General features: G+C 44.2%; 1 protein-coding gene across 2 annotated transcripts; it reads right to left on the reverse strand.

Annotated features, from left to right (window-relative positions):
* Positions 1–444: 444 nt before the first annotated feature.
* AMER1 (APC membrane recruitment protein 1) lies at positions 445–17947 on the reverse strand. 2 transcript variants are annotated; one of them, XM_077475505.1, is made up of 4 exons: positions 17797–17947; positions 7180–7332; positions 6969–7099; positions 445–4435 (listed from the first exon to the last, which is right to left on the reverse strand). In XM_077475505.1, the coding sequence occupies exon 4, from the start codon at positions 4338–4340 to the stop codon at positions 1071–1073; it is 3270 nt and encodes a 1089-aa protein (XP_077331631.1). In that variant the 5' UTR covers positions 4341–4435; positions 6969–7099; positions 7180–7332; positions 17797–17947; the 3' UTR covers positions 445–1070. The 2 variants fall into 2 exon arrangements, with proteins under 2 accessions (XP_077331631.1, XP_077331548.1); XM_077475422.1 differs by lacking the exon at positions 6969–7099.
* Between the last annotated feature and the right edge of the window lie 2278 nt (positions 17948–20225).

Here is a 20225-nt window from a genome sequence, read left to right on the forward strand (position 1 = left end):
AACAAAAAAAACACAACAAGAAACACACAAACCACCACGCAATCCTGGCTTCCCAGCCGAGGCAGCAGCATTTTTTTTCAAATGCAAAGGGCAGGCATGACATCACAACATCACGCCCTTCTCCCTTTCACCAATCGTACTAACATAAGCGCATGTGTGTCGGGGGCATCTTTGAAATAATGCCAGACATGTCAGTTTGTAGTTGTGTAAAATGGGAATAATGACACGATCTGAAATTTGGGAGAAAAAAAAAAACAAAAAAAAAAAAACAATGCACCGATTAGGTTGACAATTTTCTCCTCCCCCCACCCCCTCTTTTTTGTCCCCAAAACTTTCCAAACAATTAAAAAATAATGTAATGCTTTAAAAAAGGAAAATATCCTATAGTTGAAACATGCAAGAAACCTGAACTCGGAGCGTGAATGCAAAAAAAAAAAAAAAAAAAAAAAAAAAAAAAATGGGCCTACAGGAATGCCAATGCACACTGGCCTTGTGTGCTCACAAAGAACAGATGCATCACAGTGTGTCTTGTGCCTTTATAGGTTGCCATGTATTTTCTATTTCACTTGGTGTCAGCATGAAGTATACAAGGGCTTATGCCAAGTCTGAAGTAAACTTTCAAAATATAATTGTGCAGCACTGCATAGGAAAAAGAGAATTCCGTTTCTTGAGAGGGCAGCGTTTTGCATTTTTTGATGAACCTTTTAGGCTGGTCGATGTCTCGGCCACAAGCGATGTGCGACAATACCAGGGTACACAAAACTTGCATCATTTTTTTTTTTAGAAAGGACATTCTAAGTGTAAAGCACTACGGTGTTTTTTTTCCATTGCATTGCAAATTTAGAAGCAACTAATTAAGTGACAGACTTCCAACAGTGATGTTACCATTGTGGGGGGGGGGAGAAATAATAAGGAAGAAGTACTGACATTTGCAAAACATTTGTACAACATTCCTTCGTTCAGTTGCAAATTGGCTAGGCTACAAGCCATTTTGTATTGTTATATTCTCATTTCACTAATGAAGAATCTTTAATCTATATATTAAAAATCTTGTTGGCAGTGGGTATCAATTAGCTGTTTGAACATTCACTGTAATGATTACTCCAGTCAACAGGCGATATATCCCTGTGCTCCAAAATGCCTTTTTTGGAAGGTCCAGACCTTTCCAAAAAGTCTGACTGTAGTTCATAGTCTTTTTTATGTTGCTGGGGAATCGCTTGTGTAACACCAATAGGTTTGGTCTTAATTTGCTTATGAGGGGCATCATAATCACAACTATACTGTGTATCTACACACCTCTGTTCCTCCAATGGTAGCACACGAGCGAGCTTTTTTGTAGTGTTTTCTCTGGAGTATCGGCAGGATTTGGAGTCCTCTTGAAACTGCCTAGTGTTAAACTGCACAGACTCAGTAGTGACTTTTGCCAACTCCCTGCTCTCCAGGGGTAGTTGGCTACCGGAGTTGGAACCCAACAGTTCTCTGCTATGGCTCTGCTTTGGAGACATAACGGGTCTACAGGTTTCAATGGTTTCTTCATTTGTAAGAACAATTTGACCCAACGTTTTACAGCTGTTAAACCTCGCTTCGTCTGCACGTGCGCAACGATCTTCACACTGCCAAGAATTCTTTTTATCTTCCCAAGGAGTGACCAAATCATAGGATTTTAAGCCACTTTTAGACATATGTATTCCACCAAGCTCAATCTCCAAGCTTTCCGTGTCTAGCGATTTGCTTCTTCTATTAACAGAAAGTGGAACTGGCCTAAAAGGACTTAGCTTATATTGCTCAAGATGACGTGGAAGGCTGGTCACCCCCCAGTTATAGTTTTGGAAAGACTGACGAGAGTCCATCTGCAATAAGTGTTCATCACATTCAGCCAAAGACTCCTGTGCATATCTGTGGTCAAATGTCTCAAAGGATGATCCAACCTCTCCATCTGGGCTTAGGTCAACTTGCTGCTCACATTCACCTTCGTTTTCAACATCAACTACATCAAAAGTGACCATAGTGGGAAGAGCATTTAAGTTGTGATGAAATGATGAATTAGAAACAGCACTGCCGAGCCTTTCAGAAATACTTGAAAACAACATACCATTATCAGCAAAGTCTACAGCTTGCTCACATTCATTTTCTGCACGGTAGTTAGATAGGCAGGAAAATTCAGCACCAAATACATTCTGGGCATGCTGCATAGGTGTAATGCTAGAATTGGAAAGTTTGGCAAGATTTGCCAATGTAGTGTCACTCTGGTTCTGAGCTTCAAGGCTACCGACATTCAACTCAAAACCAGAATTCTCCACAAGGCCATTTCCATCTATATGATGCAAGTAACGTCTGTGGTAATCAGTGTCTGTTGAAGGGGTTTCCCGATAGTCTTTCCAAGTCTGTTTCACAGCTTCCGTGTGCTGTATTCCTTTGTCAACAACATCTTTGCTAACATTTTGTATCAAAATGTGTTCTCTTGTAGGGCAGTCCTTGACCCTGCCCATTAAATTGACAGTCCTGATTTCACATTCAATTTGTTTTTCTTTGGAAAAAGTATCTTTGTTTACATGTCCTAATCCTTTCAATGCGGCTTCTCTTTGCATTTCCCAGAACAGCAGCTGTTTTTGAATTACTGCCAACCGCTCCTCTTCCGTTTCAGTTGCACCCTTTTTGCGTTCTACATTCTGGCTTAGCCCACCGTTTATGGGAAGACTGAAGTCAAAAAAGTGATCAAATATTTCAGAGCATAGTGTTTTACTCTCATACAAGGACTCTCCCCCTGGTGCAGGACTCATAAGACTGTCATCAGGCTCATAAAACTCATAAAGTGCATCCCCACTGTAGCTGTCTCTTGGAAGACGTTCTTTATGGGAGAAGCCTTCTCCGCCATCATCATCTGGACCAGGTGTGGTAGAATCATAGTAACCCTCATCGCTATTTGGTGCAGATTCTTGCTGGTCACTTTGGGGCGTAAGCAACTCTGCGCTGCCTAGGACAGTTCTGTCAACAAAGGCATCTTCTGCACCCATTGAATAAGCATGTGGCTGCAGTTCAGTAAAGCCCTTGGACATCTCTTCCTGTACCTTTTCTTCTTCTAGTTCATAGCTTGCATCAGCTTCATTGCCATCTTCCAAAAGTCTCTGAAGGTACTCTTCCTCCATGTCATCTGGTGTTGCCATCTCCTCTCCACCTCCTTGATAAGTAACAAGACATGAACTTCTCTTAGTTGTCTCCCTGCTCCTTTCTAAGGAAAGGGAAGCATCACTAATATTGTCAATGTCCTGTTCAGCAATAATATCGCCACATCCTGTAAGGGAGTCAAAACTCTTAAGCGACGACACATCCTCAAACATAAGATTGAGATGGTCAGCAGCAGAGTTAGGCAAGACTTCTCTGTTTAAGTCGGCATTTACATTATTATCATCAGCACACACTTCAGAGACTGGACCATCAACAGGGCAGTCGGGTTTGGAATCGGCGACAGGATTTTGGTCATTAGAAAGTCCCTCATTGGTTTCCACGACAAATTCTTTATTTTTCTGTGGTGTTAAATTGGGCATGCTCACCGAGCCCTGCCGAGTCTCCTCATTTTCACACACACTTGTCAGATTCAGTAAACCATCTGAGGAGACTCCCAATTCCAGGATCTTCACCTTTGGTTGCTCACTGCTGCACTGCACTTCCGCATCCTCTGATGGATACTTATTTAGTTGTTCTAAAATGACAGTCTCAGTAATAGGATCATACCGCTCACACTTGTCAGGGTCGGGAGTTTTGTTTTTCTTGTGTCTACGAATGCTACTAAATAAACCCTTCAACCCTTTCTTTGGCCTCGGGAAGGAGAAGGATTTATCTCCATTCATCTTTTTCTCAAAGCACTCTGTGCTACCCATAGGAGATATATCATGGAAACTGAAATCGAGCTTAACCGGAGACGTAATTCCAGAATCCGCACTAAGAGAGCTGGGAAGAATAGTCCCCGTCTTACACAGGTCATGTCCATGATGCTTGTTAATAGAATTATCATAACAGCCCTTCTTGCCATCTTCCCCAGGTACGTCGCTGATGCCATCATGGGTCTTGCTTTTGCTCATTGACTTTCTAGCATTTCCCTTTCCCAATCCCTTGTGCTTTCCTCCAAAGAAGCTGGGTAAAGTAACAATGCTTTTTCTTCCGCCAAAGAATTTGAAAGGAGTTTTTTTCGGTTTCCCTTGAATTTGTTGGTCCGTACAAGACTGTGTAGAGTGCACAGCCACTCTGGAGTACTCTCCTGCATTGTGCCCATCATCTTGTATTGCACAGATGGAAGTGGATTTTATAGTGTTTTCCTCTTGGCAACTTTTGCCAGTTTCCATGACAACTGTTACACATCAAAGGGGAGTGTTGGTTTTAAAAGTAGGATTGTAGAGGCACTGGAATTTGGTTAACATAAAAAACATTCTTTGCAGACCTGGGGAAAAACAAAAAACAAAAATAAATAAATAAAAAAAATACTCAGGCATTTTCCACAGAAACCAGTTAACGAAACACGATAACATAATTCATACCAGTCAGAATAGAAAAAAAAAAAAAAAAAGCATTATTTTTTACTGTTATAATAAATATCCCCCAAAAATATCTAAAAAAAAAAATTTTTTAATACCCAACAGTATTACATAGTGTTAACCACGACACTGATAATGTTTATTCCCACTGCTTTCCAAGGAGAATACAGAAAGCTCTAGCATTTCATTCATTTATAGACAATAGCTCAGGCAACTTGCATATTGATCTTGGCTTTGCCTGTACAGGTGCATCTCATAAAAATTAGAATGTAATTAAAACGTTAATTTCAGTAATTCAATAAGTGAAACTCATGTTTTATGTTACACACAGAGTGATATATTATAAGCATTTTTCTTTTTATATTTTGATGGCTATGGCTTACAGCTAGGGAGTATCTTAAAAAATTTGCTTACTACATAACACCAATAAAAAAAAACAAAATAAGATTTTTAATACAGAAATGTTGACTTACTGAAAAGTATGTCCATGTACAGTATAATAGGCACTCAATACTTGGTCGGGGCTCCTTTTGCATGAACTACTGCATCAATGCAGCGTGGCATGGAGGCGATCAGCCTATGGCACTGCTGAGGTGTTATGGAGGACAAGTTGGCTTTGATAGCAGCCTTCAGCATTGTTGGGTCTGGTGTCTCATCTTGCTCTTGACAATACCCCACAGATTCTCTATGGGGTTTAGGTTAGGCGAGTTTGCTGACCAATCAAGCACAGTGATACCATGATGATTATACCAGGTATTGGTTGGTACTTTTGGCAGTGTGGACAGGTGCCAAGTCCTGCTGGAAAATTAAAATCAGTGACCTAACACAGACGAGCTAAAGGCCACTTATCAAAGCAACCTGGGCTGCCGTAACACTTCAGCAGTGCCACAGGCTGATCGCCTCTCCATGCTACACTACATTGACGCAGTAATTCAGACAAAAAGGACCCCCGACCAAGTATTGCATGCATACACTTTTCAGTACGCCAACATTTCTGTATTACATTTTTTTTTATTATTTTTTTATTGGTCTTAAGTAATAAATATAATTTTCTGAGATACAGAATTTGGGGTTTTCCCTAGCTGTACGCCATAATAAAAAATTTAAAGAAAGAAATGCTTAAAATACATCACTGTGTGTAATGCATCTATATAATTATAAGAGTTTCGCTTTTTGAATTGAACTACTGAAATAAATTAACTTTGATATTCTAATTTTGTGAGATGCACCTGTATGTGTATTTTAAAATGTAGTCAATTTAAATACTACAATGACAACATACAAAAAAAAAAAAAAAAAAAAAAACGGAGTGTGACCAAAATATGAGTGAGGTTTCCCTACTGAGCAAGGATTCGCTGGTTTGCAACAAGGAAAGTATTCCATGCCCTAGTGTTAAAGCTCATGTGATTTCATTTGAGTGGCAACTACACCACCAAGACTCAATTTACACACTTCCATATATGCAGAGGTGGTGTGCAACTTTCTGCATCAGCCAAGACACAGCAGGGAAAAAAGGGTGGAGTTAACAATCAAAGCTCCACCCAATGCAGTGGAGTGGCCGAGCCATGCTGTGTCAAGGTACGCACACAGCCCGGCTTGGGGGCTTGCCCACACATGTGCTCCTATAGCAAGCGGCTTGCTATGGGGGCACACAAGAGGAGAACAGGAGAGGACAGCATTTATGAGGGACCCCAGAAAAGGAGGTAAGGGGCAGCTCTGTGTAATACCATTGCACAGAGCAGGTAAGAAGAAACTTCTTAAGCTTCATACACAGGATGCAATTGTTGGCATGGGGAATTGTCCGTTGACAGACTGTTGTCCTAAAATCTGACTGTTAGGCCGCGTACACACGGGCGGACTGTCTGACGGACTTGGTCCGCTGAAACGTGTTTCAGCGGACAATCCGCTCGTGTGTGGGCTTCAGCGGACTTTTTCAGCGGACAGTCTGGCGGACTAAGTCTTTCGGAATTTCCGTAATATTGTCTGTCCAAACTTGGTTTCAGCGGACAGTCCGCTCGTGAGTAGGCTAGTTCGACGGACTAAGTATGGCGCATGCTCAGAAAGGATTTACACGGCCGAAGGTTGCATTGCTGTGTATTGGACATCGTATTTCTAGTCCCGTCGTACGTGCTGTACACATCATCGCGCAAGCTTTCAGCGGACTGTCTGTTCGTTGTGTGTGGTCAAGTCCGTTCATTCAAAAGTAGGACGGACTGTCTGTCGGATTGTCTGACGGACTTAGTTGGACGGATAGTCCGCCCGTGTGTACGCGGCCTAAGTATGCTCCTTTCTACAATTGATGTCCAACAAATCTTGGATAGCAGGCTAGTAAATTTTCAACAGAAAACAGTCTGTTGTCAGATTTTTGCATGGTCAGTACACAAATCCATCACACAAAAGTCGAAAGTACAAACATGCATTCTCGGAATCAATGCTCACCAAACACGAAGTTAGCAGAAAAGGCCCAAAGGGTGGCGCTCAAGAGCTGAAATTCCTTGTAGCACGTCTCTACGTTCGTGGCACGACAATTGTGTACAGTTAGTAAGCAAGACAAGATCCTGGCACACGCCCTTAGGACAAAAATCAGACGCTCTGTTGGCCAACAATCGTGTCATGTGTACGAGGCTTTAGTTTACTGGGTGTTACTTACCATGTCTTAGAGAAGCTAACTGAAGGGCACAATGCGCCAATGGGAGACATAATAGTCCAGATGGTGCTCACTTTTATTGAAAGACCGCACACGCATTGTAACCAAAATGAACGTCACCACAAGATTGCCATTTGCTCTGGACATGTATCGGACCTATGATTGGAAACAAATGAAACATTAATACAATGATGCTACAGAAAGCCCTCAAAAACACATGCACATTATTCACACTTACAGTTGGCCATTTCTCTCTCTCCCCCCCCCCCCCCCCCCCCCAATTGACTGGTGCAGGCAAAATGCCTTGACAAGGGAAACCACTTATTCCCAACATGGCCAGTACACACAAATATGGAGAGAAGTAAAAGCATGTCACAATTATGGCATGTGGACCTGCATATCAAATTGACCAAATGTGCAAATATGTTTTATAGCACACTAAATGCATTAAAGTGCTTGTGAAGTTCAGTAATCACAAAACATTTCAGTGGGGAAATATACACATTTCATAAATCCATCTTTGTATATTAAAAAACAAAAAAAACTGTTTTCTTGCTGATCATGTTCCCTGTTCTCAGCTGCCTAAGGAACTTACAGAAGTGGGGCTGGAGAAACAACAGTGAATGGCTCTGCAAGGGGGTGTGTCAGCAGCACAAGTGATCATTGGACGACAGGCAGACGGCTGTTCTCCCAACACAGCCAGAAAACTGACCCCTCAGGGATGGATGTGCTCTCGTGCCTAATGTGGTCAGTTTGGAATAGGAAACAGGGGGGACTGGCAGGAACACCAGGGGATTTCACACAGGAAGAAGCAATACAAAGAGAACAGGATCGATCGGAGCGATCACATTGTAAACGCCTGGGTGTAGAAAGATGGCCGCCGCTTCGGAGCTAGGCCGAAGCTGCGGCCTCTCCTAAGGCCGAGACCGCGGAGCGCTCCACGGATCGCGGCATGTGCGCTCAGATCACAGATCGGTGACGATCCGTTGCACCCCTAGGGACGGCGGCACGGAGGGCAGCGGTAGATACTAAGCACTGCCCCCACTGTGACGCATCGACGACCTGCACGCACTTCGACGTATTTTCTTAGTCGACGTAGTCGATTACGTCGACGCGTCGTGGCAGCTCTAATATACACACACACACACACACACACACACTGACTATAAAGTCAAATATGGCACAGTGTGTAAACCTATTATGCACTCAGCATGTGGAAATGTGCACAGACGGGGGAATATAGTAAATACAATTTTGTGAATTAGAAAATCCTGCCACTTTGAAGAACCTACCTCCCTCGCTTCACTTAGCTTTCATTCATGGCTTATACCAACTTTAGGGTCAACTAAAAAGGAAGCGGCCAGGATAAATATATACGATTGGTTATTAGTGACTTGATTTTGGAGGTACATTCTCAGTCACTGACCCACAACAAAAGTGTGCATATATCAGTTGTCAGGACAATTGAGAATTATGCCCATTGTTCTGGGTCACCGACTCATATTCAGACAGAACTGAAAAAGTAAAAAAAATAAAAATAAATAAATAAAAAGTAAAAGAATGCTTTTTATAACCATGTCCCCGTGGTAGCAGATGTAAAAGTTGACCCAAATTAACGTAGGAAGGTTTATTCAGATGAAAATAAGGCAGCAAAGCGAAGCAGAAGACTATTTTTAAAATGGCATTAGGGGACAGCGTGGGAAATTAGAAAGGGGCGCATGTCCCGATTACTGCGAAGGCAGACAATAGCAATAAACAAAGCCAGCGGCTGTAGCGAGACTGAAGATTTTTCTGTAGCCATAACAAAAAGTTAATCTGTTGATGGGACGTGTTAAGACGAAAACTCATCAGTGAATGTCAGAAGATGCAGACATGTAAGCATTATGTACGACCACCCATGTGTCTGTATCTGAAGAGTATGCAACATCGAAATGTACTACACTGCTTTGTAATCAAAATATTGCTTATAAATATAAAGCAGATCACCCACAAGGCCCCTTTCACACTTGTGTGACTTTTCCTGCGACTCTGGACATCAGTCGCATGACAAGTCATACCTCATGATTCCCAATGAGAACCATTCATATCTGTGTGACTTCAAGGGAGTTGTCCCTGTACTACTTTGGTCCGACTTTGATGCAATTTGAGGTCCATAGACCTCAAGCTTACGCAGGCATTCCCCAAAATCGCATCAAAATCGTGGCCGCAAAAATCTCTCGACTTTCAAGTTGCAGCAGTGTAAAGAGGTTTTTTTTTTTCTCCAATACCCCTTCTATAATAAATTTGACTGATGGTCTTTCATAATGCAGAGAGAAGCACAGATGTTATGAACCCAGGCCAACTTGCTGACGCTCCCCCAAGGGGTGTATCAATGAGAGCCTAGGCTGAGACAGGCAGGTGGTTAATGACACCGGCCTTCAGTCAGGGACACTAGGTATCTGGAGTAAGGAGTCTTCAGAGTACAGATCCTTGGACTGAGTACTGTAGCAAGTTTTTTTTTTTTTCTTAAAGAGGAAGTAAACCCTGATGAGTTTACTTCCTCTTTCATTCCCTGCAAAGGCAAAGCATAATGGACTACTATGCATCGCATAGTAGCCCATTATGTGTCACTTCCCTGACACAGGAGCCAGCGAAGTCACCGCTGTCCCCTGTAGTCCGCCACATCCATCTTGTTGGTGGGGTCTCGCAGCTCCGCCGCAGTCATTCGGCGAAGCCGCGATGACGTCACTCCCGCGCATGCGCACGGGAGCCGACACGCGCAGCAGCTCCGTCGCCGAGAATGCCGCGCTCAGTGCGCCTGCGCGCCGCCGTCTACGGCGCATGCGCCATAGACAGCGGTGCCCGTTTTCAGGCAAATATCTCCTAAACCATATAGGTTTAGGAGATATTTCTTGGACCTACAGGTAAGCCTTAATCTAGGCTTACCTGTAGGTCAAAGTGGTTTGTAAGGGTTTACAACCACTTTAACCACTTGCCTACTGGGCACTTAAACACCCCTCCTGCCCAGACCAATTTTCAGCTTTCAGTGCTCTCACACTTTGAATGACAATTACTCAGTCATGTAACACTGTACCCAAAGGAATTTTTTGTCCTTTTTTTCCCCCACAAATAGAGCTTTCTTTTGGTGGTATTTGATCACCTCTGGGTTTTTTATTTTTTGCGCTATAAATGAAAAAAAATAACGAAAATTTTGCAAATTATTAATTTTTCTTCATAAACTTTGGCCACAATTTATACTGCTACATATCTTTGGTAAAAATAACCCAAATTAGTGGATATTATTTGGTCTTTGTGAAAGTTAGAGAGTCCACAAGCTGTGGTGCGAATCGCACAAAATTGATCACATCTGATGTACTGGTGGCCTATCTCATTTCTTGCGACCCAAACAAGCCAGGAAAGTACAAATACCCCCCAAATGACCCCCTTTTTTTTTTAAAGTAGACATTCCAAGGTATTTAGCAAGAGGAACGGTGAGCTTTTTGATGTCATTTTTTCCCACAATTCTTTGCAAAATGAAGATTTTTTATTTTATTTTAATTTTTTCCACAAAATTGTCATTGTAATAGGTTATTTCTCTCACGTGGCATGTGTATACCACAAATAATGCCCCAAAATAAATTCTGCTACTCCTCCTGAGTATTACCATACCACATGTGTGGGACTTTTTCCACAGCCTGGCCACAGAGAGGCCCAACATGCAGGGAGCGCCATCACGTGTTCTGGGAGCATAAGTTACATATCTAACTTGTTGACTACCTATTACACGATTGAAGGCCCTGGAGCACCAGGACAATGACACACGACACCGATGTAGCACTGATGATATGTGCCACTGACGACAGGTGGGCACTGTGTTTTTTTTTTTCTTTTTTTACACTGACCGCTGCAGAGATGCAGCGGTTCATCTCTCCCCCCTCACACGCTGTCTGTGTGAGGAGAGAGAGCCGGCGATGAGAGATGATCTCATGTTTACATATGAGATCATCTCTTATTGGGCATGCCGATCACGCTGTAAACAGCCGCTGTGATTGGCCGTTTACAGCAATCTGTGACTGGCTGTGTCCGGGGGACATGGCCAGCACAGAACTTCCCCAATACGCGCCCGCGGCGGCACGCAGAGGGGGGAAGTTAAAGAGAGGACGTCCAGGGACGCCCTCCAGGCAGATAGCGTCCGCGCTGCAGCTGTCTTTTGGCTAAAGCGCGGGCGCAAAGTGGTTAAGATACATTAATAATTTTGTTTATTCAGCATGAAATGGAGCATGAGGCTGTATATTCTGCAATATTTACATTTTTGGTAAACTCATGCAATGATTTCAAGCTCTGCACGCTGAGATAACATGCACTGAATTTAATGGGCACCGGCGGTTTTAACCCCTTCTTTCGGCTGCTAGCAGGGGTTAAAAGCAAACCGCTAGTAGCCGAATAGCGCTGCTAAAAATAGTGACGTGCCGCCTCTGTCCCCAGTCCCTTTGTAAATAATAATTAAAAAAATAAAATAAAAAACACACCCCAGACACACTGTCCCCACACACCCTCCCCTTAAAAAAAAAAAAAGCATTGTAAAAAAAAAAAAAAAAAAAATTATAAACATTCATGAACTTCTAAACAGAAAATAAAAATGTATTTATATCAAAGTTAAGATAAAAGTGTGTGTGTAATATATATATATATATATATATATATATATATATATATATACACACACACATACACACACACACATATACACACACACTTATCTTAACTTTGAAAAAAATAAGTACATAAAAAAAAAAAAAAAAAAAAAAAAAAAAATGGAAGATAAAAGAATACAAGTACATACTTATATATAATGTTTATACCAGTTATATTCTTTTATCTTACTTTTATTTATTTTTATGTACCTATTTTTTGTAAAGTTATCCAAAGGATTAATTAGCTAATCAAAAAAAAATTATATTATTAATATATATATTTATTTTTTTGATTAGCCAATTAATCCTTTGGATAACTTTACAAAAAATAAGTCTAGTCGATGACTAATCGAAGAAAAAAAAAAAAAAAAAAAAAAATTGATGGATTAGTCGACAGACAAACTAATCATTAGTTGCAGCTCTAGTCTGTACTAGTTATATGCAAAAAACAAAAAACAAACAAAAAAAAAAAAAAACAACACATTTATATCCACTGAACAATTTATCGGTGATTACATGATGGCACCGTCTATCATTTGCTCTCACGGCCGAACGTCCGTTTTTCAAAAATGGATTTGGCTGATTTTTTGTATAGTGTATGGCCTGCATAAGGGTAGAGAAATAAGCAGCTATACTTACCTTATTCCTAATTTCGCCATTTGTCTATGGTAGGGATGCACAGATACCATTTATTTTTAATTTTATTTTCTTAAAGTACCCGCCGAGACAAATTACCATTAACCATTTGCTGCATTTAGGAAGATCATCATCTATCAGAGCACTGTGTAATATTACCAAGTGGATGAGACCAAGTGATGAAGCACAGCACTCCCAACACTCAGCATGGTCCTCAGAAGTTGTTGGGCCAGCAGAGCCATCATCCTACATCCTCCTACATCCTCCTACATCCTCCTACATCCTCCTACATCCTCCTACATCCTCCTACATCCTCCTCTAATCCCGATAACAACTGAGCCAGAAGGTATCGGTGCATTTACACAAGTACCGATACTTGTGTAAATGCCTAGTATCGGTACCGATACCAGTATTGATGCAACCCTAGTCTATGGTGATGCACGGGGTGTTTGTGGCCCCTGCGTGTTTCTTTGCATTTTGCTGGGCTCAGGTAAGTAAAGGGGGGGCTGGGGAAGCTGTCTTTAGAACCACTTACAGAATACGCTGCAGATCAAGGGACAATATGAAAGCCGTGATTCACTCATGCAGAAGGGAGCTCTCACATTGATTAATTAGGATTACGCAGCAAACAGGACTGCCAGGATCCAACAAACTGCACAATGATGGCTTCTCACTCCATCCCAGCAACAGAACATACAAGTGTCACCTTAATGGGACCGGAGGGTCACCATAACATGCAGGGGGCACCATTTCTACACAGCAGAATGTTACAATGAATATATTCCATTAGAGTTTGTATAAACGTGTTCTGTGATGTCAGATCTATCACATGTGTGTGGCTAGGAACAACCTATATCACACACACACACACACACACACACACACACACACGTTTGCCCGTACCAGATTGCATGTGATCCGGTTCCAGCGCAGTTCCAAAATTGGTACATGCATTACTTTTCTGCGATGCGGCGGGCCGAGGATTAAAGTGGCATTAAACCCAATATGTAAATATATTGCAGTTTATCAATCATTAGATGAGGTGGCTGTATTTGTTTTTTTTTTCTTTTAAGTGTTTCCCCTTGTGATCTTGCTAGTAACACACCTCCTGTATTAGTGAGACACTACTCTGGATGAATAAGGACAGGAGGCACAGCAGGCAGCAGCATTGTCAGTCCGGGGGAGGGGAGCGTTAGCAGATTTAGATACACTAACAAATTGAAGCCCAACTTCAGCACACTTTATAATCAGTTATGCGGCGTGCATACGGCCAGACTTTGACGGGCTAGGTCCGACAGTCTTCCCGACGGACTTTCAATGGACTTTCCGAACGAACGGACTTGGCCACACACAATCAGACCCAAGTTCAACGGATTCAAACGTGATGAAGGACAACCAGACTAGGATAAGGAAGTTCAATGCCAATAACTTGGTTGGTTTTCGTCCGTCGGACAAGCATGCAGACGAATGGATTTTCCGACCGGACTCGAGTCCGTCGGAAAGATTTGAAACATGTTTTAAATCTAAAGTCCTTCTGATTTTTAAACAGCAAAGGTCCGATGAAGCCCACACACGATCAAATTGTACAGGGGGATTCGTTCCGTCGGACCTTTGCTGTCGAAAAGTCTGGGGGGTGTGTGTGTGTGTGTGTACACACCATTACAGGTTCCCCCCCCCCCCCCTTTGGGATAAAGGTTTTACATAAATAAAAGCCGATTATTTTAAGCACCCGGCAGTGACAAATGGTTTGTCTCGTCCCTGTAACTAATACAGTCTGCTAAAGAGCTTGTAGATTTGAAAAACAGACTTACTAGCCAGATCACCTGATGAAAAGAGAAGAAAGCATGCTTACAACAGAAAACCAATGCGGCCATCATTTCTAAGAATTTGTAACCCTTAGGGTTTATTACTGCTTTAAAGTGCATCTAAAGCAGAGGTAGGCAACCTGGGGCCCCTCCAGTTGTTGTGGAACTACATTTCCCATGTGGCATTGCAAGGCTGGCAGTTACAATTACTCCCAGAGGCATGATGGGACTTGTAGTTTTGCTGGAGGGCCCCAGGTTGCCTACCCCTGATCTAAAGCATTCCAAGCCTTTTTCTATCATTTGTTTGTTATATTCAGAAGAAAAGCCTAAACAATTCCTACAAGGGCATTTTATATAATTTTTGCAGCTCTTTACACATATATTGCAGTGGCGGCCAGTGGTAATCTGGGTCAGGTCGGGTCCGGAGCACTTACTCCATCTATTGGCAGGCAACGCTTCTCCTGCTCTACACAGCTTCCGTTTCCTTCCTTCCTTCCTCCCTGGTGGCCAATCGGGAAACAGGTCTCATACCTGCTTCCTGAGGAGGATCAGTGTTTCAATAGCGAATGTTCATTCACTATTGTAACACACCTGGGTGGGTTTGTAGTGCAATCCTCTGCTCTGAGCCCACCTTACTTTGAAGCCTATTAGAGCCTCTGGCTCTAATCAGGTGCTTCAAACCCCTCCCCCCCCTTGGAATTCACGCATCCGGCGTCCTGAAAGCCGACCTTCAGTCATTAAGCCTAAGGGTGTGAGACATACTAGGACCAATGAGAGCAGCAGAGCTGGAGGTGTGCCTGTGAAAATCCAGGAAGTGAACAGGTAGCAGCTTCTGCTGCCCACAGTTAACCACTTGCCGCCCACCATATAGCAAAATTACATTGGCAAAGTGGTTGTGATACCCAGACCAGACATCATACGACATGGTTTAGGATACCAAGCCACTGCGTGTCCCCCGGGGGCACGCACCGCAGTGATAGTTGTCTTGGCAATCTAGGTAAAGAGTCTCGGACGGAGACTCTTTACCACATGATCAGCCGTATCCAATCATGATGTAAAACAGGAAGAGCCATTTATCAGATTTTCCTCACTCGTGTCTGATAGACGTGAGTAGAGAAGAGCCAATCGGCTGATCGTTTATCAGCGCAGCCTCCCCCCCCCCCCCCTCAGATGCCCACCCAGGACCACCAGGGATAACCACCATTGATGACCACCAAGTATAGCATTCCTGGTGCCCATGGGTGGCAATGTGTGCCCACATGATGCCAATCAGTGCCCACCAGCAATACCTGCCAGTGCCTCCTAATCAGTGATGCCAATCATCAGTGTCCATCCATGCCCATCAGTGCAGCCTCAATGGCACCTATTAGTGCCCAGTGTCGCCTATCAGTGCAGCCCCATCAGTAAAGGAGAAAACTTACTTATTTACAAAATTTTACAACAGAAAAAAAAACTTTTTTTTTTCCAAAATTTTTCGGTCTTGTTTTTTTAATTTGTTTAGCAAAAAAGAAAAAAACTGCAGAGGTGATCAAATACCACCAAAAGAAAGCTCTATTTGTGGGAAGAAAACAATAAAAACGTTGTTTGGGTACAGTGTCGTATGAGCGCGTAATTTTCATTTAAACACCGATAGCGCTGAAAGCTGAAAATTGGCCTGGGCAGGAAGAGGGCAAGTGCCCGGTGTTGAAGTGGTTAATATGGCCGCAGCCAGACTTGGTGGAGGGAGATTTGTACAAGTTCAGAATCACGAGATATAGATATATATATATAAAATAATATATAAAGTGGTTGGAGGGAAGCTTCAGAATGGCAAAGATGTTTTTATTACAAATGATGTGAGCGGACTGCAGTTCCTCTTGAAAGGGGGCCAGATGCATGGATGGGGGAGGGGGCGGTAATGAAAAGGCCACCCCTGATATATCCACATCAATACCGGGGGGGCACTTAGACACCTTCCTGCCCAGACCAATTTTGAGCTTTCAGCGCTGTCGAACTTTGAATGACAATTGCGCGGTCATGCTACACTGTACCCAAATGAAATTTTTATCATTTTTTTCCCACAAAGAGAGATTTCTTTTGGTGGTATTTGATCACCTCTAGGGTTTTTATTTTTTGCTAAACAAATAAAAAAAGACCGAAAATTAAAAAAAAAAAAAAAAAAAAAAAAAAAAAGTTTTTTTTTGTTTCAGTTTCAAAACTTTGTAAATAAGTACGTTTTCTCCTTCACTGATGGGGCTGCACTGACGGGCACTGATAAGGCGGCACAGATAGGTGGCACGGATGGGCGGCACAGATGGGCACGGATAGGTGGCACAGATGGGCACGGATAGGTGGCACAGATGGGCACGGATAGGTGGCACAGATGGGCACGGATAGGTGGCACAGATGGGCACGGATAAGCAACATTGTATTGCATTGTTTTGTACTGATGGATGCCAATCAGTGCCAAACAATGCATGCCAATCAATGATGCCCATTGTGGGCACTGATTGGCATCCATTGTGGTCTAGGGTGGCATACCTGGTGCTGGGCATCCCTGGTGGTCTGGTGGCGTCCCTGGTGGTCCAGTGTGAGCATCCTCGGGGGGGGGGGGGGGGGGGGGGGGGCTGTGCTGATAATCGATCAGCACAGACCCCCCTGTCAGAGGAGCAGCCGATCGGCTCTCCTCTACTCACGTCTGACAGACACGAGTGAGGAAAAGCCGATCACCAGCTTTTCCTATTTACACTGTGATCAGCCGTGATTAGACACGGCTGATCACGTGGTAAAGAGTCTCCGACGGAGATTCTTTACCGAGATCGTAGTTGCGGGGGGTCAGACTGACACTGCGCAAAAACAATCGCCGCGATGCGCGCCCAGCGGCTAAAAATCCTGAGGACATCCTATGACACCCAATCAGGATTTTTAAACCACTTTGCAGCCGTCATATGGATATTGTACATTCAGCCTCTGCTCCCAAGGAGCTTACAATCTAAGGACCGGAACTCACATAGTAGAGACAATTTAGACAGAAGTCAATTAACCTACCAGCAGATCTTTGGAGCACCCGGTAAGGAAACCCGCGCAGGCACAGGGAGAACATGCAAACTCCAGCCTGGTAATGTCATGAATGGGATTAGACTGTGCCAGCTGTTAGGCCCTGGCACTGCATAGTAGATGGACAATCAGATTGTATAGTGTGTGGTCAGCTTAGGCAGGGCTGTGCTGAGAGTGGGAAGAGATCCCCTGACTTCCTGTTGGGTGTCCAGGACAGGAAGTGGAAGGAAATCTCCCCACACAGTCCCTTGCAGGGGTTCCATACCCCCGGGATGGATATGAGGCACACAGAACAGACTTCAGCCCGTAGAGGAGGACAGGCGATGAGATCAGACACACTCCTCGCCACCTACAGGTCCCCGCACCCCCTGACTATACACGGGGCCATGGTGTGACCCGAAGCACAACACCCCCGCTGTGTGCATCTCTCCCCGGCTCGGGTATCACCTGCACAGTCATACATATCTAACCTGCAGCGCTCCGCACCAGGCCCCGAGCCTCCGCCGTCTCCTGCTCTGTGTGGCCGCCCTGGACTCCGGCGGCTTCCCTTCTCAGCAAACTGATGCTTCTGTACCAGCGCGGCCTCTACCTGACCACCTCCCCCCCTCCCCAGGAATCTGGTGACTGGCAGCCCTACCGACCAATCAGTGCGCTCACCGACATTTGGTTACCCTCTGCGGATAAGCCAACGACCAACAAATCAGGGAATAGCAAACAGTCTGCTGATTGGCGCGTTGTGAAATTGACTGCGGAGGCAGCCAACCAGACAATGGATATACAAAGTGACCCTCCGCCTACTACATTGTCACCTCTGGGCTTTGTGTTGACACTCCAGTAGTACGGCGGTTATCAGGGCGGCTGTTCTTATAGTGCGGCCAAGTGTGCCGAATGTCCTGATTTGTAGCGCCTGGGCGATGCTTTGTACCGGGGAGCGCTTCTATCCGTGTGTACAGGTCAATATTCAGGAAGCGCTGGGCTTTTTTTTAACCACTTCAATGCCAGGCGCTTAGACACCTTCCTGCCCACACCAATTTTCAGCTTTCAGGGCTGGTACACTTTGAAAGACAATTGCGCGGTCATACTACACTGTACCCACACAGGATTTTTATCATTTTGTTCCCACAAATAGAGATTTCTTTTGGTGGTATTTTATCACCTCTGCGGTTTTTATTTTTTGCACAACAAATAAAAAAAAGGCCGAAAATGTTGAAAAAAAAAACAAGTTTTTCTTTGTTTCTGTTAATTTTTTTTTGTAAATAAATACGTTTTCTTCTTCTATGACGGGCACTGATATGGCTGCACTGACAGGCACTGATAAGGTAGCACTGATGGGCACCGATGAGGTGCCACCAATGAAGTGGTACTGAAGAGGGGGCACCGATGGGCACTGATAGGTGGCTCTGGTAGGCAGCACTGGTGTGCACTCATAGGTGGCACTACTAGGCACACATAGGCGGCATTGAAGGGCACTCAAAGGCAGCACTGATGGGCACTTATGGGTGGCACTGATGGGTACTTATGGGTGGTATGATAGGTGGCACGGATGGGCACTGATAGGTGGCATTGCTGGGTGATGGGTGGCACTGATGACACTGATTGGTACATGATGGTGCCAGTCACTGACTGGCACAGATTGGGCATCATTTGCACATATGGATGGCCAGGGGGTACATGCCTGACCATCCACATGTTTCCCACTTCCCTGGTGGTCCTAGTGGAGTCCCTGGTGGTCCAGTGTGGGCATCTGAGGGGGGGGGGGGCTGCGCTGATAAACAATCAGCGCAGACCCCCCTGTCAGGAGAGCCGCCGATCGGCTCTCCTCTACTCGCGTCTTTCAGGCTGGGTTCACATTGCAGCGGTGACGAGAAACGGATGTGATTCAAAACAGGGGCCAAAGAATAATTTCACACTGTAGGCTGTCAGAGGTCACATATCTGAAGATACAATAATTGAGAGGAAGGCTGATGTCAGGTCGCCTTGAGGCAAGGTGACAGGTGCACACCGTAGGGATCAGGAGTGCACTGCAAGGTTGTGGACCCTACGGCTGACTGCTGCAGACGGGGGACAGATCCCACTGGGGTTAGAGCGTAAGATTCCCTGGGGCGCGGAGTCTAAGAGCCAGCAGGTGTTCACCAGCGCCTCCAGTGGTGAGGATGGACTTGGCTGCAACTGGCTCCAGGTCGCGACCCCCAGGGTCCCCCATCTCACACCCACAGTAGGCAACAGGAGGATAGGGATGGTGAGGGACAAAGCCAAGGTCGGGGCCACAAGCAGACAAGAATAGTCGGGTACACGCCAAAGGGTCAGGATCACAGGCAAACAAGCATAGTCAAGACACGCCAAAGTTGGTAACGGAAACCAGTAGCAGAGCACACGGCAGGAAACAGGACGCTAACACACAAAGAATACACAATGGTTGATCAGCACTGAGGCCTGCAGTTCACAGGATAATATAGGGCTCCCTGATAGGGCCTGGGGTGGAGCAATGCTTAGAGGAGAGGTTATAAAAACCACCAGGTGGAAGTGTCTGGCTTCTTAGTCTGAAGACATGAGGGGAGGTAAGCAAACACAGGAAGATCACTGCATAACCATGACAGCTGATAATGACATCCATGTAACCATAAATCCAAAGAAATTGAGAGAAGATGATAGAAAAAGGCTGCAGAATGAGCCCAAAAGAAAAGGGAAAGAGAAGAGAAGCAGGGGAGATGAAGGAGAAAACAGGAGACCTAGATATCACAGGTAGTATATGTGTCTGGCAATAACAGTTGGGAAGAAAATAAAGATACCTTGATATGGGTTGCTCATGGTTCCCAAGTTTGGTGGAACAAAGCTTGTTTATAATTGATCACACTAGCAACCTGTTCATGGACCATAATCCAGGAAACCTTGTTTTTCA

The sequence above is a fragment of the Lithobates pipiens genome, unplaced genomic scaffold, assembly GCF_037356315.1.
Source record: "Lithobates pipiens isolate NorthernLeopardFrog02 unplaced genomic scaffold, aLitPip1_a1.2 Scaffold_1, whole genome shotgun sequence".
NCBI classification, from domain to species: Eukaryota; Metazoa; Chordata; class Amphibia; order Anura; family Ranidae; genus Lithobates; species Lithobates pipiens.

Coding starts and splice junctions, on each gene's coding strand:
- AMER1 (XM_077475422.1), bottom strand. CDS start 4,340: ATGGAAACTGGCAAAAGTTGCCAAGAGGAAAACACTATAAAATCCACT.